Here is a 27,050-nt window from a genome sequence, read left to right on the forward strand (position 1 = left end):
CCATGGGCTTCCAAACACACTTTTTCTTTCAGCTAAGACACTAATAACATCTCAGCAATCAGTTAATATTTTATGCTTCAACATTATCTCAACTACAAGCTTTTCTGTGTGGTCACTTAAGTATAGACTCATGATGTGCTCTGTGAAAACTGAGAAGCCTGACAAAAAAAAAATTGCTTTGGAATGAAGGCCACTACCTCTCCCAGAAGAAAGATGGATCTAAGAAAGTACACTGAAGGTTCGGATTCTCCTTAGAATTTAAAAAAAAATCATTCTAAAGTGTAATTGGGAGCTTTATTTCTTTCTAAATTTCTTTCTAAAGTGTAAGTGGGAGCCTAAGTAGGCCCTGGAATTTTATTCTACTTAGCATGGTAATATGGCTTAAAAAATTTCATTCTGCAAAATGGGGAGGCACTTCTAGGATTCTAAGCTTTATCTGGTTAGAATAGCAGATAGACATGAAAGACATATAGTCAGCAGTATTTCATACAGGAGATTAGAAAATCATTAACACTATAAGAGCTAACAGTTGTCGTAAAATGCACTGTAGAGTCATGAAGCTTTCATGAAGTGAAATGAAGTTTCTTCATCATTGTTTTGTTCCGTAATTTCTTCTATAGATTTCAAATGGAGTTGGACAAATTCTGCTGTTTCTCTGGTTTTTCCTCTAACGGGATCTATCTTCTCCCCTGAATTCCTAGGGCAGGCTCTAGGATCCCAAAGAACAATTCTGTTCATTAGAATGTACATGACAAACTTTATATTCTGTATAGATATATCTAAGATTCTGCACCTGTGCTGCTTTTCAATAGTTAGCTGGTGCTTTCTCAACTTCTCAAGTAAGGAATTATTACCTTAATGAATCCTGGTTAACTGGTTTAAAGAGCTGTATCTCACTTTTTCTGAGAAATGAGTTGTATCACTTAATTTACAAAAGATTATCTTTTGCACTTCATATAGTCATCATTACTTCCTGCAATTGTCAGCACTTCTCAGCACCTGCCTGCCCCACCCGCTACATGAGATCGGCCTGCTGTGCTTCAGCCAGGCTTCCCGCCTCCTCTCTCCCTCATTTTCTCATTGCCATAAGCTACGGCAGATGTCACAGCTTCCAAGTACATGCGAGGCACATTCAAGTCTAATTGTATAAAAGAGAAGAACAATTCTTCCAAAGGAGCAGCATAATTATGGCTAAAGCCTATCCCAATATTAAAAATTATTATTTAAACTTTACACTTCTTAAATTATTTATGAGGTTGAGCATATTTCATGTTTATTGGTCATTTGTGTGTCTTCTTTGGTGAATTTCTGGCCATTGTCTTTGCCCATTTTTCTACTGGAAATATATTTTTCTTCCTATTGATTTGTACATTATCTTTATTTGTGAGGGATATTAATTTATTTTCCCCTAACCTGTGATTTACTGTTAAGTAAAGATGTAGAGAAAAATAATAACTGGATGTACCAAAAGTACTTCAAATTCAACTTTTGCAGATGAGCTCAACATTCTTTTATCATGAACTGGCATCTTTTTAATATGTTCATAAATCTATCTATAATATCACCTTTTCCTAATCTCAGAAGCTACAATCTTTTAAATTCTTTCTCCCTTCTCTCCACAAAATGCTTTTTATACCAACCTATCAGCAGATTCTGTGATTTCTTTCTTCAAAATAAATTCCTCTCATTCCCACATCTGTTTTTATTCCCCAGTGTTTTAACTATATCACGCTTCTCATTATTCAGTCATAGCAGTGCTATCACACTGGTCTCCAGTATGAAAATCATTAATTTTTACCTCAAATGATACTTATATAACTTTGGGACTAGCGTCAGGCCAGGGAATACAAGCTGTCTGAATTATAAAGAAAATGCATGTTTCACATGTTTTTTAAAACATATTGATGGAAACTCTATGATAGTATCTTTTAAAAAATGTAGAAATACAAGCCAAAAAAAGCCTCTAGGTATTGAATTACAAAATCAAAGAATTTTCAAGTAGGCTGAAGAGATTCGATAATCAAAACCATTCATTTTAAAGATGAGAATACAGAAACCCAGAAAGGTTAAGTAATATGTTCAAGGGTATATCCAATTATTATATATTTATATACTTATAAATTATGTACATCATAACATATTATAAGCATTTTATACACAGAAGTAAATAATTTAAAAATTATTTTATTAATGGTACAAAAATCCTCTTTACTTTTACTATTACTAATATTTTGGGTGAGTGCAAAATAAATATGTACAATTATTTTTTAAATCTCGGGTTATCACTTTTTAAAACAGTAATCTAAAAGTTGACTTTTAAGTTCAGCTTATTTTCAAATTTGGCTAAAAAAATAATTCACAGAGATATGTAAATCCAACATTCATTTCTCAATTCCATCCACATATTAAAAGTTTTTATTGAAACTTGTAAATGTTCAGTAAATGCACCTTTTCTGTTGTCAATTAATTGTTCTTGACAAGTAATTGGAAGGTGTACCCTACCAAATTTTAACAAAATGTTTGAATCCTGGTGAAGTACTTCATTTTTAAAGCGATGACTCTAAAATAAGTTAGAAAAATTTGTCTCCAAATGTGGAGATATAACTTTTATAGGTGATATATTTATGCTTGTTTCAGAAATAAAATTATTATTTCCAAACGTTTTGCAAAATATTTTTACTTTTTTGAAAAACCTGCTTTTTAATTTATTGTTAAAATGCCATTCTGTGGACTGACACATTAAATGTGAGTGTTTTTAAGAATCCACTAGGTGGAGTAATTCTAACAGTCACTTATCAAAGTAAAGGTCAGCACACTTGCAACTTTCTAAAAACTTTATTGAAGATTCATACATATACCTTTTACAAATCATTAACTCCATAAGGATGATAAATCTAATTGTTAGATTAGCTATAAAACTTGTAGAGAAAACATAGGAGACAATTTTTATGACCTCGGCTTAGGTAAAGATTTTTTTAAGATAAAGTAAGTATGAACCATAAAAGATAAAATTAAATGAGACAATAAAAAATTGAAATTTCTGGTCTCTCAAAGATACTACCCTGAAAATTAAAAGAAAAGCCACAGACTGGGAAAAAATATTTCCAAATCACATATCTAATTAAAGACTTGTATGCTGAATTTATAAAGAACCCTAACAAGTCAATAATAAGAAGATAGACAATCTAAAACGGGGAGGGATGCAGGTGTAAAAGATTTGGACACATCACTAAAGGAGAAATGAGGATGCCACATAAACACATGATAAGTTGCTCACTGCCTGTCCACAACCAATATAAGGAATAAAATAATCTGAAATGCTAGCTTGGAAGACATTCATTGCCTTCAAGATCTAATCTTCTATTCCAAAGTGAGTGCAAACACCTGAAATGTGCCACTCAGAGGACCAGTGTCTGCACTTCTAGTTAGGATAGCTCTGCCTGTATTCTGAGGGCATCATAGAAGGCTTTGCCTCTTACCACACATGAGTCCCTTACCTATGACAAGCTCAAATTCGTACCCTGCTCCAAGCCCGGGAAAATTCCTCATTGTCTACTCAACGAAGAGTATTCTGCCTGGAAATAAACAACTGTATTCCAACACCTTACACTCCCAATGGGGAAGATACATGTTTTAACTTCCTCCATGACCAGCACAGAGGCTTTTGCAAAATTTGTGGATTATGGTAAACGAGGACAAGAAGCATTTCTTTAAGACCCACGGCCACTTCTGAAAACAGAAAAAGGAAACAAAAAATTACTATATGCTACTTAACAGAATTTATTAAATAACTGTGTGCTGAGTAACATGTTAGACAATGGGGACAAAAAGTTGAATAAAATATAGGTTCTGTCCTAAATTAGGAGCTTAAAGTCTAGGTCTGAGGATGAGACAAAAGTAACATCATATATTTGCACATATTCAGTGATTTTCAGTTTACAAAGTATTGTCATATGTTGCAAATTTGGTGCTCTGTCTTGTTTCCCCACTACCAGAATATAGAGGCCACTAGCAAAACACAAAGCACTATGGAGATTCTGAAGGAAGAAGTTTTTTGTGGCTGGGTGGTAAGAGTGGGGTAGGAAGTGAAGACAGATGAGCTTTGAAAGGTGGACATATTTCAATAGACAATGTTTGGTAGCATTTGTTATAATAAACAACTTGTACATAGGCATAAAGTCAAGAGAATGTTAGAGACATTTAGGGAAAACATCAGGAGCACAACTGAGTTGCCCTGAAGCATTAGAAGAAAATAAAGCTGGAAATAAAGTCTTAGGAATGTATGTTTAATTTATCCAGATTTTGGACTAACAAATTAAATATACTGCACTTTAATTTGAGGCTTAATCTGAGTTTACCTACTTCAAAAGAATCCCTCGTTTATTTCAAGCTAACCCTCTAAGGTTTCCATTAAATTCGTTTGACTTTCTATGTCTCCCTCCAAGAATTGAATCTGTTCCTGTTCCTAATCAGTCATTAATCAATTCATATACATTTCTCCTTTCCTCCCATTGTCTCCCACACAGAAGTTGTCTCTAGGATGGTGGAATTTTGACTGTTCTTATATTTACTTCCTTGTTTGTAGTTTCCGATTTTCTGTAATGAGAAGAAAGTGTTTTAATAATACAACCCTATGTGTGTAATAAAATCTTTATTGATACCTTAGCTTAAATCTTCCAAGATTGTTTTACATAAAAGTTGTTATTTTTTCTGCAATCTAATATCACATATATCTTTTTCAATTTATCAATTATTGGACATCTAGGTTATACCAAATTTTTGAAATGATGAATAGTGCAGAGCAGTTAAAATTAGATGAAAATAAATTAGTATAAAACAAGTACAATCCTGTCTGGTGGGGGGGCATCAATTCTTTTATAGATGCATAAAACATTACAAAGCTACCCACATGACCAAAGTGACAGGTTGTCCAGCTCGTTTTCCACCAAACTACTTTTAGTCATGTTATTTTCAGCTGAATAGTAATATATACCATGTGCTGAGTACTATGCTAGGCAACAACTGACATAAAAATGAAATACCTGATCCTTATCCTTAGAGAGTGTAAAGACTACTAAAGGACATAAGGCAACATAAAGGATGCCCAGGTTGCTATGGGAACACAGTGAAAAGCATCTGCCCCTGTCTGAGAGGAGCCAGGGAGGTATCCTGGTGGACAGTAATTTAAGTGAGCCCTGGAGGATAAGTATGAGTTATGCAAAGAAAGGACTGGGGGGATGGGAGTGTAAAAGGATTTCCAGGCAGAGGCAATGACCTGTGCAAAGATACAGTCACGAATGAGTTTGGTACACTGAGAGAATTCTAAGTGATATATTGAAGCATATGTATTGTATGTGGGGTTTGGAGGGAAGAACATGAGAAGGTAGTGATCAATATGGTAGAGTGTAAAAAGTTGTAATTTTTATTTTATTTTGTTTTATATTTTAAAATTTCTTGTTATGATGTAATTTATACTGGACCTAATGTTAATGAAATAATGCAAATAATAAATTGTAAAAAAAATAAAATTGGGTGTATTGGAGATGATGCCAAGAATTGCTTTTCTGGTTAAGGGTATGAGTTCAAGGACATTTGGAGACAACTGCTCTAGGTAAAGGAAAACTGAAGGGCTTGAAGGAGGCAAGTTTTGCAACAAGATCTAACCTTTGGCAGCAGAGTGGAGGATGGTTAACAGGCGAGAGCAAGCAAGCAGTTCAGAGGACATTAGTCAAAGTGAGAAACGGTAAGAGCTGGAGTAGGATGTAGCCATGGGAATGGAAGAAAGCGATATTTAGAAGGTAAAATACATAGGGCTTGGTGAACTGACAATTTGTGCAATCCAGAGGAAAAATGAATAGAAATAAGAGGATGCAAGCAGAAAGAAAAAGACCAATGCCTTATGAAGCAAGAGCAGGTGGACAAAATCAAGTCAAATACAGAATAAATTAATTCAGCAATATTGCAAATACAGAATAAATTAATTCAGCAATATTGTAGGATGCATATCCCTGTGTAAGCCACTATTTAGAATATTGGTTTAATTCAAGAATGGATTTTCAGTTCCAATTGTCCAGTGCACAAATATGTAACACAGCAAATATGTAGTTGGACACTGCCAACCCAGAAATAAAGCAAATTATCATAATATTCTGATCAAAAGAACATTTGCAATGTAATGAACTAAAAAAAGTGGGTTTTTAAAAATATATATGGTTGACTAATAAAAGTGTTTGAAAATTCTGAATTCATTTATACTTGTAAACATCATGAAATGTTGTGAGAGACAGTAACATATTTTTTTAAGAGTACTTTAGTTTATACTTTGTAGAGTCTAAAATGTTAAGTAAACTCCCATCTGGACATAATAGAAAGCTACACACAGATAATGTCTAGAATTAGGCATAAAGTGTAGAAGTGAAAATATTTTTACTCTAAAATTATCAGTCATTGAAAGTTAATTGGAAAATTGTGATAGAATGTTATTTTAAATACACTTCACCACCCCTTCCCCCCATTTTAGACCTAAATATGCTACATTATCTTATTTTCCAGCCAATTTAGCAAACAAAATAATATTTATAAAAAGCCTAAAAACGTATTCAAGCCCTAGGCATTGATATTCGTGTCCTCCATACTCCAACTGTATTGGATTTCACTGTCAATTCTGAAACACACTCTTCCCCCTTTTCCCTCTCCTACTGTTCTCCTAATTACAGTTTGCTGTTGTGCATTCCTTCTTATTTTTCATAATTTTCTCAAAGAGGAATTTACAGCACCACTTTACGTATACTTTAAATAGTTTTGCTATATGATCCCATGTACTTCCCCTTTGGTAACATTTGTTTGACTTACAATTCTTTCTTAGCACCCACCATCTTGCTGGGCAGTACACACGGTGTGGCCAAGTACATTGTCTGGTACTTGATTGACACTCAATACATTTTAACTAGATTACATTGAACTTTGTGGGCCAAACCCATAAATCAGGTATTTTAGGCTAGACTCTCCATCTACAAACTCACATGCAAGAAATATAATTGAACTTGCAAAATTCAACTTTATTTTAAGACATCATTTTACCAGCATGGAAACAATTTTGTCTCGGTTAATTTAGTATCTTCTCCCCTTTCTCTCTAGTATTTACATAAAGCCAAGATGTTGAGATGAAACTCATTTATCCTCTGTGTTGTATCCTCTTAGTCACTTTATACAGTACATTTGTAAAGCACTTAATAGTTTCATAAAGTGTTCTTTTGATGTGATTTTTCATTTAACCTTAAAAACAAGTATCTTTTTATGTATTTAAAATATTCAGAGATTGGAATTAAGAGTGTCAAATACTTATTCAAGACATGCCTTCTGAGGCACAAACCCAGATTTTCTTGGTAAAATTTGGGAGCTTTGCTCACATATCTTAGTATATCTTAATACTTACTTGATGATGAAAATGATGATAATGCCTGCTAATTTTTATTGAATATTTATGATTTGTTAAGGAAAGTGCCAAGCACTGCACATAATTATCCCTCAATCTTTCCAAGAATTCTAAGAGGCAAGTACAACACAAAAGCCCAGAGATGGTGAAGAGTGAGCACAAGCTCACACAGCCAGTAAATGCTAAAGCCAGGATGCATGCACAGGTGGTCCTGCTCTGGAGCCTGCCCTCCTATTGAACATGGCCTTTTGTGTTTTCTTTCTTGAATCTTTGGACTGTTTGAACTGAGCCAGACCTTTGACCTGGGCAGAACCCAAGTTGTCTAACACTTATTTCGTGAAGTAAGCAAGAAAGCAGACATCCTGACCACAAGGACTGATGACTGTGGACTCTATCTGAAGACAGAATCAGTAACCAGTTCTGTGTTGCTCAAGAGTAACTCAGTTTGCAGCGCCAGCAAGAATTCTTTCTTCTTTTTGTATTATTATTTCTTTCCTTTTCTCATGAAAGCCGACGCCTTTACCTGGTATTAGGTCACTGTTCAGGTTTCTGCCTAAATTTGTGCTTCCCAAATTGCAATTTTTTGATCCCAATTAAACCCTTATTGCCTCTTATTTGGGCTTTTTAATTTAGGTTAACAATCTGCATCTCCTTAATTCAATCACGACTGCAGAGACCCTTATGCCATGTAAGGCAGGTGTAACATTCACAAATTCTGAAGATTAGGATGTGGATATCATGGCCAGGCCATTATATAGCCAATCCTAGGTTTTCATTTCCTTGGGGTAAGTGCCTAAGAGTGTAACTACCATTGGTAGAGGCATATTTAAGTTGGTTGAAAATTGTCCAGCTGTTTTCCACTGTGGCTGTACTAGTTGACAATCCCACTGGCAACGTGTCAGTGATGCAGTTTCTCTTCAACCTCATGAGCTCTTGGTGCTGTCACTTTATTTTAGCTATTCTAATAGGTATATCTCGTTGTGGCTTTAATTTTCATTTCTCTAATCACTAAAGATGTTGAACAACTTTTCACGTGTTTATTTTCCACCTGCATATCTTGGTGAAATAGCTATCCATGTCTTGCCAGCTTTACTTTTAATGCAAATAACCAGTTCTTCAGGAATACTTTCATTCAGGTCAATAAGAGAATTTATGGGTTCTTTGGGTCGATTTTTGAACTGCATCTTTGAGGAAACTTAAGTACAGTGGTTCTAAAACGTTAGTGTACATCACAATCACCTGTTGGTTTTGATAAATGGGCAACATTTTCAACTTTGTGACTCTGGGTTGGGGCCCTAGAGAATTTATATTTCTAACAAACTCCCAGGCAGCCCTGATGCTCTCCTCCCAGGACCACACTTTGAGATACATTGTTTTAGGGGAACCTTAAGAGGTACTTGATGTTTTCTGCTGCATTTTCCCTATCTTTGTAAATTTCCCTAAACATGAGAATGAATGAAATGTTGTGTTCCCAAGTGGGGTGCTGGAAAAAAAAAGAATGGGGGCATGTCAAAAGGATCTCCAGTTAGCCAAAGCCTGGACCAGCTGGAGCAATAAATAACACCAGTATTGGATTATATGACCCAGAGAATAATACAAATATGGGAGAAATGACAAATCTGCTCTGCACATGAATTCCAAAAAACACATATAGCTAATCCAGGGACTGTAGTTTTAATTCTCTTGTTGATTGTGGGTTCAATTTAATGACTCCCCTCCTAAGACCAGCTTATGTAAAGTGGAAAAGAGTAACTTTGCCATGAAGAAACCTGGTAGACACCACCTTAACCAAATGTCCCCAATATGATGCAGTGAGAAAGGTACCTTACCTGTGCCTTTCCAAAATCCATCACCCCAATCTAAGTCATGAGAAAACATCACTTTAATATTTATTTCTCACTACCCATTGTCCCAGTCTTCATTAGTGGTAAACTTTGATTTTTAGCCAAGTACATGACAACCTAGGATATACCAGGATATATTTCCATGTTTCCTTCAACTAAGTATTTTCTTGAGACTGTCTTATAGTTAGTCAGTGGTAGGCAGAAGCAGGAAATGCATTTTTTATAAAATGTCCATAAAGGGAAGCGATGTGTCTTTCACCTTTCTTTTTGAAGGTAGGAATATGATTATGATGGCTGCAAGTAGGGAAGTCACCATGTACTGGGGGAAGTGAGGATGGCAGAGCAAGAGGCTAGAAGCCACCTTATACTGTGACAGCAGCCCAAGTCCTAGACTGACTAGACTTCTTTTGCATGAGAGCAGAACAGACCTCCATCTTAAGTTCCTGTTATTTTGGAGTCGATGTGACCTCCAGCTGAAGCTAATTTGAACTGATAGAAGGAGTCATGCAGAAGTACAGGGTCATTATGTAGAAATGCGGAGGGTCTGCATTGGATAAAGGCACCAAGAAGGCTGAAAGGCAAAGGGGCTGAAATTCAGCTTGCCCTCTCCTTTCCAAGCTTTGAACAGTGCTGGGCTCACCAGGGGAGGCTGGTATATCAGTGGCCCTGTAAAAGAGTGAAATTTTGTCTAGACTCTAGATCAGCATTTTCCAAAATACCACTTGCATATTTCCGGAGGCAGTAGAGATGATTTTAGGTATTTCCCAGACATATTTTGAAAAAGTATTTAATATTAAATTAAATGGCTTTATATCTCATGGTAGTTAGCACTCTATTGTACCAGTTCAAACCTCAATGCTAGGATGGACAATAAATAAGTAGTTTGAGAAGGGACAGGAATGAAAGCAAACAGAAAGTTCTCAGAGTATCATGTCATTAGGCAGCATTACGTGGTGTAGAGTCCAAGCTCTAGAGCCAGACCACCTGTGTTCAAATCCTTGCTCTCACAGTGACTAGCTGTATTATTCTGGGCATGTTCCTTAATTTCCGTGTGTCAGTTTTTTTAAATAGCACTTAACACACAGAAGTGCTACGAGGGCTTAAATGATTAGAAATGCCTAACATATAATGAACACTGAGCGAATGCAAGCTATTATCACCTTTCTAGAAATTATTTAGCAAAGGAACCAGAAACTAGCCCTGTATAGCCACTTCTGGTTGAAAACTTACTCTGTGCCAGAGAGTATACATACCTGACCTGATTTTACTCATGAGCAAACTAAGGCTTAGCAAATTTCAGTGCCTTTCCCAAGGTTTTACAACTAAGTCCAGCCAAGCCAGAATTCAAACTTAGATTGGTTGGATTCCAAAGCCCTGCTTTTTAACTTAGATAATTAAGGATAAAAGACAAGGCCTGAAAAGTTTCACAAGCTTCCTTTCTCAATTTGCCCACTCGTAACATGTAGTAGCAAATTCTGTCAAATGCAAAAGGTCTGTCTGGGAGTGGAGGAGAGTAAACTGGGGAGATGAAGAAACAACTGGAAGGGTGGGGGAATCTTGGGAAATGGAGACAGCTCAGCCTGAACTGAAAGTTAGTGAGTCCCTGGGACATGTAGCAAAATGGGAATGCATGGGAAACTGACCAGATCTGAAGAATGCCTCTTGGTGATAGATATGAAATAGCGGACTCTAAAGATAAGTTCCAGTTCTATTAATCAGTGCTTCTAAAATCGTGTTGCATTGTACACCAAAAAATTAATCCTACAATTCGTCAACTTTATAATCACCTATTGGATGAATTTGGAAGAATTTGATTATTTAAATGATTACTTTATATAGAATCCACATCATGTCCGTTAGGCAAAGAATCTTTGCCCCTACTACAAATGTTATTTCAACAAATTTCAAACTGTTGCCTGTTAGCGCTTTGCTTTTGCCAATTTGCAGAGAAGTAACTTGATCAGTTACTTTAAGCATCTGTCCTTTTAGGGCTGAAAAACAACGTCTTGCCACTACACTTATCTTTATCAAATTAACTTTATTCATTCATCAAAATCAACATCTCAGGAGGGGAACACAAATACATGAATTGGGTGGCAAAGTCTGCTCCACAGGTTACAGCTGAATTGTGAAATATTCCTGTCATGCTGCTGGGACTTGGAGAGAACAAACACTTGCCAGCTCACCTCCTACTTGCTTTTAGACGAGTCACTGCCCAGAGCTCCAACCCAGTAACTTTCGCCGCACGTGCTCGCTGGTGTGGACGTCCTAGCAAGTCTGTCCCGAGGGCGACGATGGCTGAATTACTAAGCCGCACACGTGGCTTTAGATAGTTTCGGGAGGCACCAGTGGAGGCCCGGCCACCGCAGCTCGCCCAAAATCGGAGGGCGCTGCTAAGGCGTGCCAACTGACCAACGTCCACTCCGCCGCCCGGTGGGCGCAGCCGTCCCAGCTCTACTACAATTCCTGGCAGCGCGCCTCCCTCCCAGGCCCACTTCCTGCCTAGAAGGCCCCGAATCCCGCTACGGCCCCCATTCCCGAGGCCGCCGCCCCAAAGAGGCTTGCAGCCTCGGTGCTGGACGGAAGGAAGGTACCCGAGCGACCCTGAACGCTGTCACTCACACCCGCACAGAAGCGCACCCTCTTCGGCACACGCGCCCCGGGTTGGCCGCGCGGCTCCCGTCTCCGGTGACGTGGTGTGCGGGGGCGGAGCCCCTACCGGTGGCGGGAGGGTGGGGGAGGAAGAGCGAGGTGAGCGCGGACGTCAGAGTGGAGAGCGGAAGGTCAGGGAGGCTCGGAGCGGAAGTGAGACTAGAGAGTCTGTCCGCCATTGTGGGCCCGAGAAGCGGAGAGGGAGAGGGGAAGACGAAGGTGCAGGCGGAAGAGACGGGCCCCCTCCACCGGCTCCCGAGCGCGAGGCCCTCTCTCTGGCTTCTCAGCGAGCGGCGGCAGCGGCGGCGGCTGGAACGGTCACTCGGCCGAGGGCGGCTTCCAACTGCTGTGAGTGCACGGGGAGAGGCCCAGGCGGCAGCGGCGGCGGCGGCAGCTCTCGGGTTGCGGTGAAGAATGTCAGCCACTAGCGTGGATCAGGTGAGGGAGCCGAGGCTTCAGGCTCGGCGAAGGCCCGAGCCCCGGAGCTCCACCCTCGCGTGGGGCTTCGGCTCCTCCCCGTCGCCGCCGCTGCCGGCCCCATAACGGTGCCCCCGGCGCAAGTTGCGGTCCTGCCGCCCTGGCCGGGTCTTGCGCCCTGGCCCTGTCTGCGGTGGAGGCGGGTGGCCGCGGGGGGTGGGGGAAGGACTGCTCCTCGGGCCTTAGGACGCATCCTGAGGGCGGCAGACGTGGGGCTGAACCCGGGGCGAGCTCGGGAGAGGGACCCGAGTGGCGGTAGGAGGTTTAAAGACGGGGTGGTTGGGAAGTCGGTGGCTATGGAAGATACGGTGGCTTTTACTCCTACGCGGATTGTTTAAAATAACGTCTTTGATAACGCCTTTGATTAACACTTTTCCTTTTTTTTTTCTCTTCTCATTACGACACCTTTCGTCTTGCTACACAGAGACCTAAAGGGCAAGGAAATAAGGGTGAGTTTGGATAATTTTCTCTAATTCACCAATGTTGGTTTGATGTTATTTGTTAAACTGTGAGGCCCTTTTTGTTTTTGTTCCTTTTTTATTTTTATTTTTTTTTGAAATGTAGGATTGGGGAAACATTCATCGTGACTAAGGCAGCCAAATACTATCCAAAACTTAAGGTAGTTCCATGCTTTGATGCCACTTTTATAGAAAGAACAGTGGTGCGAGAAATAGTTTTCTACTTAGTTGTATTTCAGTTCAGGAACTATTATTATGAATGCAGTGACATTTCTTTAATTTTGCAACTTATCTGTATTATGTAACTTCTGCCACAAGAAATCCTTATGTACGTATGTAGATAAGTAGATATTTTGTCTGACGTGTGGGTTACACTGGAACATACAATCCCATAGTATTCCATGTTATACTAGTGCAAATTGTACTGTTAATCATTGATGCTACTGAAGTCATTTACATTAGAGATCAAGACTGACCAGGCATGTCATGTTGTTATGTAGTTAAGATTGCAAGGTGAGACTCAATTTGTTATTTTAGAAAGGACTAATTTCCTGCCAGGATTATGTGATTTACTATTTAGTTAAAGAGAGAGAGAGAGAAATTCTATGGAAGGTAAAGCATTTTTAAAAATAAGTGGATTTTGTATTTACTAATCTGTAGTAATATAGTCAGCTGACTGAAACATGACATTGATCATGTGACTTGACTGAGCATAGAACAATAACTGCTTTCTTGGGACAGTGCCAATTAAATAACATTACAGAGAATTATGTATTTGTAACAGTTTGTAAATAGGGCTTGAAATGAGATGAAGTAGAACTATGCTTCCTGTTTTTTATTTCAGTAGCAAAATGTTTCTTTAGGTTTTTTTAATCTTCAGGTTTTTATATACTATAGCAAATTTGAAAGGGATAGGTACTGTATACACAGCTTAGTTAATTTTCTTTGAGTTGTACAATTTATTTGAGAACTTGTGCATACCAGATATATGGCACCGTTTAAGGAGCATTGCTTTGTTTTGATTAAAGATGTATTTTCTTGGAGTATGTACACCCTTACAAATTTTAAATTCTAGAATTTAATTTTTTAGAGTTAATTTTTTGATTTTAGAACCATTTTCTATGTTGTGAGCATAAACCTCTGAAGTTGGCATTGTTGATTTTAACTGAGTTTTCATAAACTAACTTGTAAATTTAAAAAGAATGACTTATTTCTTGCTAGTCTATTAGGAAGTATACAGACTTTGAGATATGTGAAATTTGTGCTTATTATTGCCTAGCATAAATTATTTTATCCTAGATCTGTGGGGAGGTGGCACTTTGCAAGGCTATTTCAAATGCTAAGTGTTTTGTGTTATCTGCTTTGAGGTAAGTATGCAAGTTCTATGAAGTACTTGTTCGACAAAACAAAATAAGAGCATCTATTTAGTAAGCCATTAATATCTTGATATATAACATAGTCTTTGATATTATAAGTTATATATAAATAATATTGTATATTGGCTATAAATACTTCTTAGTCATTAAAATTGTTTTATCAGTATTTTCACTTCTGTTTGTTAGATGTATTTAGACATATACAGAGTATGTATTTGGATGGTTCTTCATTACAGCAATTTTCCTTTCTCCTTTATTGTTCAGTTCATAATCTCATTCATGGATAGAATGATGGACTGGGATTCCTAGGTGATCTGTATTCTAATACTCCTTGTGGCCACTGACTTGCCAAGTGAACTTGAACACAGTGCATCTTTTGATCAGAATTCCCCCTCCATCTGTAAAATAAAAGTAATAATTCTGGTTGTAAATCCTATTCTATGTTATGAGGATTGTTGTGATTATAATAGTCCACTGCTCTAGGAGTCACTGTATTTTCTGGTTTCTTATCACCTTCCTTGCCTCATCTAATTTTAGGATGCCAGAAGACTATTGCCTAAGATGTGGTGGTAGGGAAAAACTCTACTGCCCTAAAAGTATTGGTAGTCATTTAAGATGCTTTAAAATGATGGATACTACAAGTGCATAAATATACATATACATTACTTGTATTTGTATGCCTCTACAGGGAGAATTACAAAAGACAAGGCAACACCTCCAATGAACTGATACCAATAGATAATGGTGTGTGTTTGAGAAAAACTACTCTGCCTTAGCTGACTTGGTTTTCAAGCTAGTGAAATTGTTTTACAGTTATTCCGTTTACTTATGAAGCAGAAAGCAAAGTTATTTTTCTTCAACTACAGCCTCAGTATTTTAAGAACATGAGTATTAAACTTGAATTCAGAACTTATCAAACTTATGAAAAATACGTGTCCCTGAGGAGTTGTCAGAGTTTTGAAAGGATTCTTTTCAGTTAATGTAATTTCAGAGATGTTGTGTTTCTTCCCTGAATTGTCATTAGTTGACAGCATTGGCTTTACACCTGGCTTTAGTGTCTTTGATTTTCTGCATTAATAACATAAGTGCACTAAAGGAACTAAAATTTAAAGGGACTTCTATAGCAGTATCTTTGGAGGGCAAAAATGCTTTTGTAATATAAATAGTCCTAGGTTTACTTGTTTATAAGTTTGAATTCTTTTAAATTCATCTGTTGTCTCTATGTTACCTGTTAGAATTATTTTTATTATTGTTGGCTGAGGTAGTACTGAAGGGTAGTAGAAATTTAAGGGTAATTATTTACCTATTGGTCCATAATTTAAAAATGACTTTATATCACTTTTGTTTATTAATGAGAGTTTTTGCTTGCAGGAATCAGTATATTGTTCCTTTTCCTGCAGGCATCACAGAGAAAAGTGTCAGATCTTATACTCCAGGTAGCCTTAGGCCTTGTTGCTTGCTTCTTCCTATCCCTTAAGTTTATAAATAGATAAATGTATGGAAAGGAATTTATCTTTTGGCTCCTCTCTCCCCTCCCAATATTGGTACAACTGCAGTTTCAAAGAATTAGGTTAAATTTAGCACTTTCAGTGTTTCAGAAAAGTAGTTGAAAATGCCTTGTATTTTGGCAATATTCTTTTGTAACCTCTCCCCACCTCCCCTCTGGAAATGATTGCAAAGCACCTAACTGTCATTTTAGGCCTTATTTTATTATTAATCCTCAAAACATTCCTATAAGGAGATAGAGGGTATATGGTATTGTCGCTGTTTTTGTAGGTGGGAAAACATGATGCACAGATCTGTTGACTTTCCTAACTTGATGTAGTCAGACCAGAGCAAAGAATCATCTGGCTCCTAAGGCCCATGTTCTATCTTGATTTGACTCTGCTTCATAGAGCAGAGGAAACAGGCGAAGAATCATGTAAGTCAACTGTTCTTTTTTCCCTGAAGAACTTGTACAGACTGTGGAACAGGCTTGGATTTCATTACTGTTTAATGGCTCTCAGTCTCCAAGACATTAGATTGTCATTAAGTAATGTTCAAAAACTAAAGTCTTTTTTTTTTTTTAAGACAGTTGAATTTCTTAAATGTATGCTTCTGAAACTCAAGAGCTAGCTTCTTATTCAGATTTTAATTGAATGCAAATTACCTGTCAGTATGCATAAAATACTTTTAATTGAACATTTCCTTAGATTGACATACTCCTTGAATAATTTTTTTAGGATTTCTTAGACAATTAATGCATCACTTATAAATGACTGTAGACTATTAACTTAGTGTGTGTGAATGTTTTGTTCTTAGTCTCAGCGACCCTTACAAGAAGAGAAAGGATAGAACAGGAAATAAGAATAGCAGTGTAGTATGTATTTAAATAAATTTTAAGTAAGCATTTTTTACTATACTAGCAATATAGATTACATTTGTGAGAATCTAACAAATATGAGAAACAGAGTTGTGATTTTGACATGGGTAGCTGTTTCAAATATGTACTAAAGTAATAATCCAAAAGTGTAGTGAAGAATTATTTTTCAAGAGGTAATAGACTATGCGTAACTATCTTCCATAAAGGAGTGGTAAACCCAGTGGTAAAGGAGAACAGGTATGCTAGAATCTCTTGGGCTGACATGATAAGCCCACCAGATAACCTAAGGCGCCCACCTCTATTTTCATTTCTAGTGATTATTAACATACTTAAATTCTGGGGAGTACATTTAGCTCAACCTTGGCTATGATGCTGTCTTTATCATACAAAGTTAAACCACTTGAGATCAAGTTGACCACGTTTCTCTTGTAGTCTTTAAGGTTTACTTTGAAGCCTTCACAACCTATCATCATTTCTTTCAGTGATTGCTATTTAGTGGGATGCAAAGAACTAAGGCATATTGCCTATTTTTGCTCCCATGTCATTGTCAACTCAGTATTACTACATAGTAGGTGATCTAAACTCATTAGGGAAATAAAAAGGGTATGCTATTGTAAAGGAACACAACTTAAATCCTTTGCCCCCAGCCTTAATTTATAATATTTCATGACACTTTTTAAGTAATAAATCCCAGATATTGAGCGGGTTTTGTTGTTTCTGAGATTAGTCATCAGAAAGGTTCAACTTCTTATATATCAGTATATTTACGTAGACACTGCTAGCACGTCAAGTTTTAGCCTAGTAAAATTTGTGAGTCCTAAAGTAATTTTTAGTCCTACGTAGATCTTGTAATGTTTTATGTAATAATATTCAAGATTATTGCATGTTATCGGTGAATACTTTGATCAGGTGACATAGATAGGTACTATTAATATCTTCCTTGAACAGAGAAGTAGAGTTACAGAGGATAAGTCACTAACTAGAGATGGCTCACCCAGCTTCTCAGTGTTGGACTTGGGATTCAAACCCAAGACCTTTTTACCTCAAGTCTGCTCAGAGCACCCTGACAGTGTCAAGAGAATAGTAAGTGTAGAGCATTTATGGAAATTATCTCTGAACAAATATGGCATTATAAATTGTTCTTATTGGTTTTCTTGTGTGTTGCAAAAGTAATCATGGTTATCTTTAGTGTCTGAATTTTATTTGTACTTTCATGTGAAAGTCTTCATAATTTTTTGGTTTAGAATAAAAGCTCTTTTTATTTAGATTTTTTCATAATTATATTCATTGTGATATTGCTTCTAGTTAATTTTAGTCGCTTTAACTGGAGACATTTAAGATTCTTATTGTAACTTTAGTTACAAAAAAGTTAGTTTATTCTTTACCTTTATTGGACTAAGTCATAGATTTAACAAAGTTAGAGAACACACAGAAATCTGTGTACAACACTATCTGAAGTAGTATCTTAGATTCAAATATAGCATTAGTGAATCCTTTGAACATTTTAACTGCTTGCTGCAGTTTTGAAATTGGGATATTTACTATGTTTTTGGTAATGGGAAGTGTATATATAGTTTGTACTTCTCTAATCTTGGGCTTATTTATACAAGATTTGTAAGTTTTGGGTGGCACATAAATATTTGTATCCAAAATTAAGATAATCTTTAAAAGACTTTTTAAGTGAAAAGACTAAAGAGCTCAGGGATAACTTTTTGTGACTTGGTTTGAAGAATACTGAAAATGTTAAGATTGTTCTGTGATTCTCATAATGATAATTACACCACATCTAATACAAACATATTTTTTAGTTTCAGTACAAAACGGTTCCATTCATCAAAAAGATGCTGTAAATGATGATGATTTTGAGCCATACTTAAGCAGCCAGACAAATCAGGTAAGTTTGATAGTTTCATATTTAGGAAATTTAGCTTATATTAGTATTATTTGATTTTTCAAATAGATATTTTAATCTAATGAGACTAACCATAACATTAATAAATCTAGTGTACCTGCATAATAGTGAATAGCAGTTATAGGTTTATGGCACAGGAGAGTTCTTAAAAATTACAAACAGCTGAAACTAAATTATGAAATACAAAGATTTGAAGATGAACATTTTTTGTATATATTGTAGTTAGTTTTTTTGAATGTTGAATGAATTTAATCCTTTCATGTTACTTTCATATCTTCATAGCCAAAGCAAATTACAAGGTTTTATTAGCTAGAAATTTGTGGGAGAAGAATACTTTGTGCCTGAAATTTTTCATTCAGTGTAGTGTTTTCTTTATAAGGCATTCCAATTTGAATTTCACTGATAAAATTTTAATATAACCTAGAAATGTAGGGAATACATAGATAGGTAGGGAGATAGATAAATGAAATAAAGACTTTATAAACACTTGCTTATATATTGTAGCCATGGAGAATTTCATTAAATAATTGGTGGTTTTTGAGGTTCTATTGTATTTGGATGTTTTATAAAGCTCGTGAAGGAGTATTAGGATTTAGACATAAAAAGTGGTATTTGATCTCCATACCATTTCTGTCTGCTTAATAAAAATGTTGCTACTTGAAATAAATTTTAAAAATAAAGTTTTATTATTAACTAGTTTCTTTAGGAGAACATTCTGGAATAAAGCTGCTTTTGTTTACTTTGCTTAAAAAATACGAAAAAATGTAATCTTGAAATCTTAACCTCTATTTTTTTTAAAACTATGAAAGTATAAGGAACCAAATGTTATCACACAACTTCACAGTATTAGAGCAAATATGAAGGAAAAGTAGTTTCCATTTGTGGGATGTAGAATTATTTTTAGGATGGTGGAGAGCCATGGTTAATTTCAGACTGATTAACCTCTTGGTAATTTCTGTGAACTCCCCCTTCTATCTGTTGATCTATATTCCTAGAATGTGTTGAGAGGGAATAAACACATGAGAAAGAAGAAAAATGGGTGATAAAATCTGAGAAAGTTTGGCTACTCTTAAGAATGAAAAGTGCATTTCACATTTATATTATAATCTTTATGATCTCAATAAATTTACTTTCCACCTGGGGATTGTGAAAAGAATGTATCATTGGAAAATAGGGGAAGATCATTTGCTGTGCAATGTATATGCAAGTTTTAAAAGAAACATCATATTGTGTTTGGGTCAGTTAATATCCCTTTTGGCAGTGTTTTCTAACTTTTTTGAGACATTCTGATATTACAAGGTATAGTAGATATTTCCCCCATAAGGTCTTTATGATCAGATTAGTTTGAGAAGTTTTTTGATCTAAATAATTAAAATGGGTTTTTTTTTTTTGCTACTTGATTTCCTACTTCATTAAAATGTAAATGAATTTCTAAGACAAGGATATAGAATGCAGATCTTTTGTCTTAATTGTTCAAACTGTTTTCAGGGGATTTTAGTGGATTGTAGATTTTTGAAAATTGGTATGTAAGAATCTTAGTTTTACTTGGTAACAGATATTTTATAATTCATTTGTCACAGGGGCATAGAAGATTGGTTATTTGGCATTCCGCAGAGGTGTTTCAGGTCTGCCTAGGGGAGACTGGGGGAGGGTACCTTTGATCCCACCCTTGTGGTAACCAGAGCTGTGCTCTGCTTCTTACCTATCTTTTTTAAATTGGAATTTTGCAGAAGAATTTCACTTGTAAAATTTTTTTAAGTGTTGGAAAGTTATTTTTTAAGAATAGAAGTGCATTTATCTTAATGAACCTGATTTTTAAATTGTATCATAAAAACTTCCTTATGTTATCAGAAACATCTATAAAAGACTCGTTTTAATGTTATTTAAATGGAAGGTCTTATGCTTTATACTAATCAAATCATTATTTTAATTCATGATATTCGAATCAATATATTCATGCTCTAATGGGAGGTTTTAAAATTTTATACCAGTAAGGCTATGTTTTACTTCTCTTTTCTTGTGAGTACTAACCAATAGGTTTTCAGCAATTACCTTTCTGTAATACTAAAAATAATTATACTCAGGGCACATAATTACTTTTTAAAGAGCACTACAATTATAAAAATATTGAGAAATGGATCTTTTAGAGATAATGGAAAATTATCTGAAATCTTTAAGTTGTGTAAGACTTACTTGTAAGTTACTTGTAATCACTTAGATGAAATAGAACAATTTATAAAAATTGACCTTTTTTGCCCTGGCTGGCGTAGCTCAGTGGATTGAGCGCGGGCTGCGAACCAAAGTGTCATAGGTTCGATTCTCAGTCAGGCCACATACCTGTGTTGCAGGCCATGGCCCCAGCAATCACACATTGATGTTTCTCTCTCTCTCTTTCTCCCTTCCTTCCCTCCCTAAAAATAAATAAATAAAATCTTTAAAAAAAAATGACCTTTTTAAAGCAGATTAGTGAAACTGGATTTACTGGTGAAATATATCAAGTAATTATTTGCAGATTTAAAGTTCTGCAAGTAGTTATAGGTCCTTCTACTGACCTAGTTGAAGTAATTGTTTAATTTTTTAAAATTTCAATTAAACACATAATACGACTTCATAATTGAATGCCATCATATGATTTTAATATTGTAAATAAGAAAAATGAATCCTTTGCCTGAAAAGGTATTTAATGTTTTGGGTTAACTGAAATTGCTTTCTATACTTACATCAAACCCAGGGATACTTTAAACCAGGTTATTGACCTTCTGATGCAGCATATTTCTTACAGTTTCTACTGTTCACTTCCTTAGGAAATAATTTTTATAGTAACTTACAAGTGAATATCTGTCCTTCAGGTCTGAAAATTAGTGCTCTGTTACATAGATAGATAATAGGTACAGCCAAATTGGATGTTTCTGTTTGACAAGGAAGGTAGGATTTTTGAAACTCAGGCCTTAACCAGTAGTTTGAAAGACAAGACCAATTGGAGCTTTATAAAATGTGTGTTTTTGTTGCTTCTGTTAATTCTATCTTGGGTTTAATGTGTCATTCATTCTTTAATGATTTTTAAAGCTTTGTGCTTAGTTAAATTTTTGCTTAATTGTGAAGTAGACATGCATGTTTACATTTATGTAAAATATTTGCTATGTAAACCTTTTTAATTTTCTTAAAAGATCACTATATATATTTAAAGATTTAATTTATTTATTTTTAGAGAGAGGGGAAGGGAGGGAAAAAGAAAGGGAGAGAAACATTAGTGTGTGGTTGCCTTTCCTACACCCCATACCTGTGACCTGGCCTGCAACCCAGGCGTATGCCCTGACTGGGGATAAAATCCATGACCCTTTGGTTTGCAGGCCCAGCACTTAATCCACTGAGCCACACCAGCTAGGGCAAAAGGTGACTACATTTAAGTAAAAATAAAGGTCAGCAATACAAAAAAAATAGTTCTCTATAATTCCTCAGAATAACAAGGCAATTAAGTTGATTGGAAAATTCAGGTTTAATTGATACTATTAAAGGTGCCATATAAGTTTGAAGAATAAATTGGAAAAATGAAGTTTGCATTCGTCTGCTTGTGTATATGGGGAAACAAATTCCTAGTCATGTTTATCAGGAAGAGGTGTAAACAAGTAAGAAAGTAATATATTTTGAATTTTGTTATTTTCTGCCCCTGCCCTTAGTTAAGGTTTTCAGTATCTCTGCCTGTTCCAATGATTTCCTAATAGATAGTTCTACGTTCAGGAGTCTTCTCAAAGTTGAAGTTTGGCTATACGATTGTTACATTAAAGACTTGACCTCAACTTCACAACACATCCCTTCCTGCCTCAACTTTGGTTAACTTTCTCTGTCTAATTACTCAAGGAAATAGGGCTTATTATTATTTTCTGAAAATACAAATATTTCATGATCTCAGTATATATGATTTACACACAAAGACACATTCAGATATCTGTTACTTCTAAAGTTTTTACTGATTTCCCCAGTTATTTGCACTGTTCTCTTTGTGCTAGAGTGTTTGTTTTGCTTTGTTTGTACTTCCATTACAGTACTTAACAGATTGTAGGGTAAATATGTCTTCTCTACTAGACCTGTGAAGTCCTCTAGGTCAGAGACCCTGTTTTTCATGTCTCCAATGACTAGTACTTTAATCTGACACGTAGGAGACATTCATTAAGTACTTATTGATTGAGTAGATTAGGTTATCTTCAGAATTAGGGAATTAAGAATTATGGTTGATGAAATATCACATTAATTGAGTATGATATGTAATACATTGTTCTTATGACATTCTTATGATTAGGTATGAATAAATCATGTTTTTAAAAGTACAATAATATTTTTAAAGTACTAGAGAAATGTACAGATAAGCATTAAAAGTAGACTAAACTTCACTTTTTGTTAATTTACAAATGAGTTCTGGAGGCTGAAGTACCTAATTCTTAAGGGAAGGTAGTTTTGTTTTTCTCTGTGCTATTGGTAGATGATGCTTCAACCTTTTTATTGAACTTCTGAAACATTGTACAATGTTATTTCATGGAAGTTTGGATATTTATGAAGGAAAAATGGGTATTAAGTTACCTTAACTGAAAGGTTCAGTTATAATTGATTTGTATTAAAATGCCCTGAGGTCAGAACAGTGATCATAAACTTTTTATTATTGTTCAAGTTTTCTTTGAGATAATAGAAAAACAACTCACCTACCAGCTTAGGGATAACAATTATAAATGGTTTCAAAATTTTAAGGGAGAACTTTTAATCTTCTGTATTTTAGTTTCCAAAAAAAGAAATTAAGGTAAATGCATAACTCTGTATTACCATGTAGCACTTTGCAATTTTTTAAAATCTTTACAATTAATTAGAGCATCAGGTATTATCCCCAATTTACTGATGAGAAGTTAACAGGGCTAGAGAAATGAAGTGATCTGAGGAGTTCACTGACATAGAAAGTGAGAGTACAGAATTTGAGCCCAGTCCTTGCCTACTACATCACATCATTGATGACTTTATACTTCTTAGGTCTGGACTAGTTTTGAAATTATACAAATGTGTGTTATGATTAAGATACATTTTAAAGAGGCAGCTTAAGTTGTATTAATACATATAACTTGTTAATTGAACACTTTTTAGGTCCCAGGCAATGTATGTTTATTTTCTTTTAATAGAGGAGAAAACAATTCAGAGTTGTAACTTGGCTACTTTCATAATGGTAAGTGCCTGGGCTAGGATGAGAATTTAGTTGCCTCGCTCTTTCACTTCAGCCTTTTATTAATGGCCTCTTTAGCTGTGTTTTTTTAAGTTTATGCTATAGGTAAAGGGTTTGTGCATCTGTTTTCACCAGTATGTTTATTCTATCCACTGATTATTGTATCACTTTTTATATGCATATATTATTTTACCTCCCAGTTAGTTTTTTGAATGTGGGGGAAATAAAAACTTTACTTTGTTTGAAGTTTGTTTGAAGGTTGTAGCTCCTTAAAGAATATAGTAAGATTTCATTATTACCACTTTCCAAATTATGAAATGAGCTATTTAAAGTGATTACTTTGCATAGACTGAAATTGATTATGGCTCATTATAACCAGGTTTTAAGTAAAAGGTGAAAGTAAGTTTTGAGTTATTTTCCATTATCAGTGGGTGGAAATTCTGTTTTCTCCACTACCAAGGTGCATTTCTCTAATTGATATTCCACTTAGCTAGCAATTAAAAATTTAGCAAAGCATTTAAAAATATTTCCAATTATAATCAGAGCTCTACCAATTCAAAATGTGTTGATCATATCTTTTTTTTTAACTTTAAAGAGTTCCCACCATTTTGTTTTTACTAGAATCCAAACTGAAGTCTTGTCTTTTTGAAAGGAGATTGCTTAAGTTGCTTTTATAGAGCTAAGGAAACAAACATCTCATTCAGCTAAAACTCCTGAGAGAATTGGGAAATAAATGGCTAGCGTTTGATAAAGTGGAGAAAGGCCATTTATCAAGTGTACTCGAGGACTCTAGGTAGTAGTAGTGGGGCCAGCTGTGTCGTCCTGCACGTGCAGTAACATGTCTCTTAACAGCCTGAGCTGTCTGTCTGATAGGCAGGTGTGACTAGTGCAGCACATTTTAAAGTAATTTAAACTTAACTCTTGACAAAACCACTGATTTACAGGGAAGTAGTAAAGATCATGATTTTTTAAAATAATTGAAAAGATAACTAATCAAAGCCTTCATACCCCAAAGGGTTTGGACCTGTTTTAGCCCCAGAGGAGAAAGAATTGGCAGAAATTTGTTCCCCATTAATCTAATAGTAGAGGTTGGGAACTTTTTTGTTTCTAGGAATTGGCACAGGTTACCGAACCCGTTAAAACAGAGTTGACAAAACTGTGGCCCAGAGACCAAATCCAATCCATGCCATTTTCTTTGAGAAAACCCTTGAGTTAGCAGCCTTTTTTAAAAGTTTTTTTTGTTGTTGTTTGCTTGTTTGTTTGTTTTCAAGATTGGTGGCAACCAAGAGACTATTTGGCTTGCAAGCTTAAAATATAGTGGTAGGCAAAAGTAGGGTTACAGTTGTGAATACATAAAATAATTAACGAGGCTGTCATAATAATCATAACCCACGTGTCTTTTTTTCCATACGAACAACTTTAAGACTACTTTTGCCACCCCTGTATTTGTTCTTCGGTCTTTTGTTGGCTGACCCCTGAATTACACAATGGGTATAGATAAATTAGGAAGTAAATGTGTAACTATTATGCAGAATTCAGCATTAGTGGTGGTGAAATAAGAATATTGAGAATAAGGTATGAGTATAGTTTTACAAATACTTCATTATGAAAAATGATAAAACTCTACCTGGTCTGCTTTTCCACTCCTATAGCCAGGTAAGTACTTATTGAGTCTAGATTTCGTTGCCAACATTCTAAATTAAAACTTTGAAACTGATTACCTCCATACTTATCCCAGCTCTCCTACTCTCCTAAATTCCTCATGTAGAATTTATTGACTTTCCTGTGTTATGTGTCTTTAGCTATAGGTTTTCTTGTAGAATGAGTACCTCTTACCAGTGTTTTTCACAATGTAGTCATTCAGTGAGTGTTAGGTTAGAATGAATGAATGAACAAATAAATCCTTCAGTAACTTTAAACTAAAAAAAGACAATTTTAAAATCTTTTAATCTATTATACATTCATTTATATTGGCTGAACTGTTAATTTTCATTAAGCTTTTCAGAGTTATATCAAATTGACTTTAAACATTATGGTATTTAATTTTTAGTAAATAATTCAGTGATTGGATTATACTTGTGTGTGAGTCATCTTCATGGCTAGTAAAATTTACTCAGTTTCTTTAAAAAGATATTTTTTTGTTGGAAACCATTGGTTATTTTGAATTCCTCTCAAGCTCTTCTTGTATTTGTCTTTGTATAGGACAGTCGATATTTACACTGTTCATCTCTAATAATGGCACTACTATGGTTGATTCACAGATGCTCCTCATTTCCTTTATACTAATATATTTTTAAATATAGTTAGTAGTTATCCATTGTAGTTAAAGAATATGTTTAACTAAAATAATAAATAGTAACGTGTATTTTCAGTTTTGAATGCAGTAAAGTATACTTAATATCAAGTGTATTTAAAGTCTTATTTTTTTTTAAGTGGGAAGTGAGAGTTGTTTAAGCCCAAGCTTTACTGGAAATAACTCCGTAATTCTGTGTTATAATTGTTAATTTAAATGCAGCCTTTGTTTGATTCTCTTGTTATTTTTATTTTTGTTATAACAAAATCATTTTAAAAGACAAAATGTTAGCTCTCTCATAGTCAGTGTACTTGTAACAGTCGCAACATGTGTTACAAGAAATTTAATAGTAACAATAAAGCATCTCAGTTTTCAATGATTGGCTTTTAATAAATAAATTCCAAGTAGTATGACTGATGTTTGGCACATACTTGTACTAATATTTGTACTAATGTGCTTTCTTGAGTGAGTAGTCCTAAGAGAGTAATGGCAAAATAAAAGTGGATTACATACTTTGCTCTGGAGAATTCAGGATATTAATATTGACAGAAATTTAGAATAATCACCTTCAAAATTTGACCCTTGCAAAGGGAACACTAGTTAGTTGTCCTAACTGGATATTAGCTTAATTTTTTCACCCTGCTTATTAAATTCTACAAATTCTAAAGCTCTGTCTGAAGCTTTAAAAATCATACCTACATCAAAGAGTGAAAATCTGTCAGACCTGTTTTTGACATAAGAACTGCATTTTTCAAAGAAATCTTTATAATATTTTATTTTTCATGTTGTGTAGTAACAATTTGAGTTTTAAAATGGAATTTGGTACCTTGGTCTCTGGCAAATAACTAAATGAATGATTAGTTAATATTCAAAATAAAAGTTGATATAATTGCAGTAATTCTGGAAAAAATACAGGAATTTGTTTTCGAATGAAAATTCTGGTTAGGAAGGTGATAAGTTTATTGTGTAAAATTTGGAAAACCTACTACAAAGAAGAGGCACTTATTATCTCACCATTAAGAAACTATAGTAAGGATTTGG

At 35.2% G+C, this 27,050-nt stretch overlaps 1 protein-coding gene across 5 annotated transcripts in view; it reads left to right on the plus strand.

The window, feature by feature from the left end:
• Nucleotides 1-11,978: 11,978 nt before the first annotated feature.
• The window catches only part of YTHDF3 (YTH N6-methyladenosine RNA binding protein 3), a 37,987-nt gene continuing 22,915 nt past the window's right edge, over nt 11,979-27,050 (plus strand). The window contains exons 1-4 of one of the 5 annotated variants that reach the window (XM_028533802.1): nt 12,014-12,369; nt 12,833-12,857; nt 16,019-16,163; nt 18,413-18,498. In XM_028533802.1, the coding sequence (XP_028389603.1) occupies nt 16,106-16,163; nt 18,413-18,498 (144 nt within the window). In that variant the 5' untranslated portion in view covers nt 12,014-12,369; nt 12,833-12,857; nt 16,019-16,105. Of the gene's footprint in view, nt 12,370-12,561; nt 12,664-12,832; nt 12,858-16,018; nt 16,164-18,412; nt 18,499-27,050 lie in introns of those variants that run through there. The other 4 variants (XM_036031161.1, XM_028533804.2, XM_028533803.1 and 1 more) reach the window with 4 other exon arrangements.

This window comes from Phyllostomus discolor, chromosome 7 (assembly GCF_004126475.2).
Source record: "Phyllostomus discolor isolate MPI-MPIP mPhyDis1 chromosome 7, mPhyDis1.pri.v3, whole genome shotgun sequence".
Taxonomy (NCBI): domain Eukaryota; kingdom Metazoa; phylum Chordata; class Mammalia; order Chiroptera; family Phyllostomidae; genus Phyllostomus; species Phyllostomus discolor.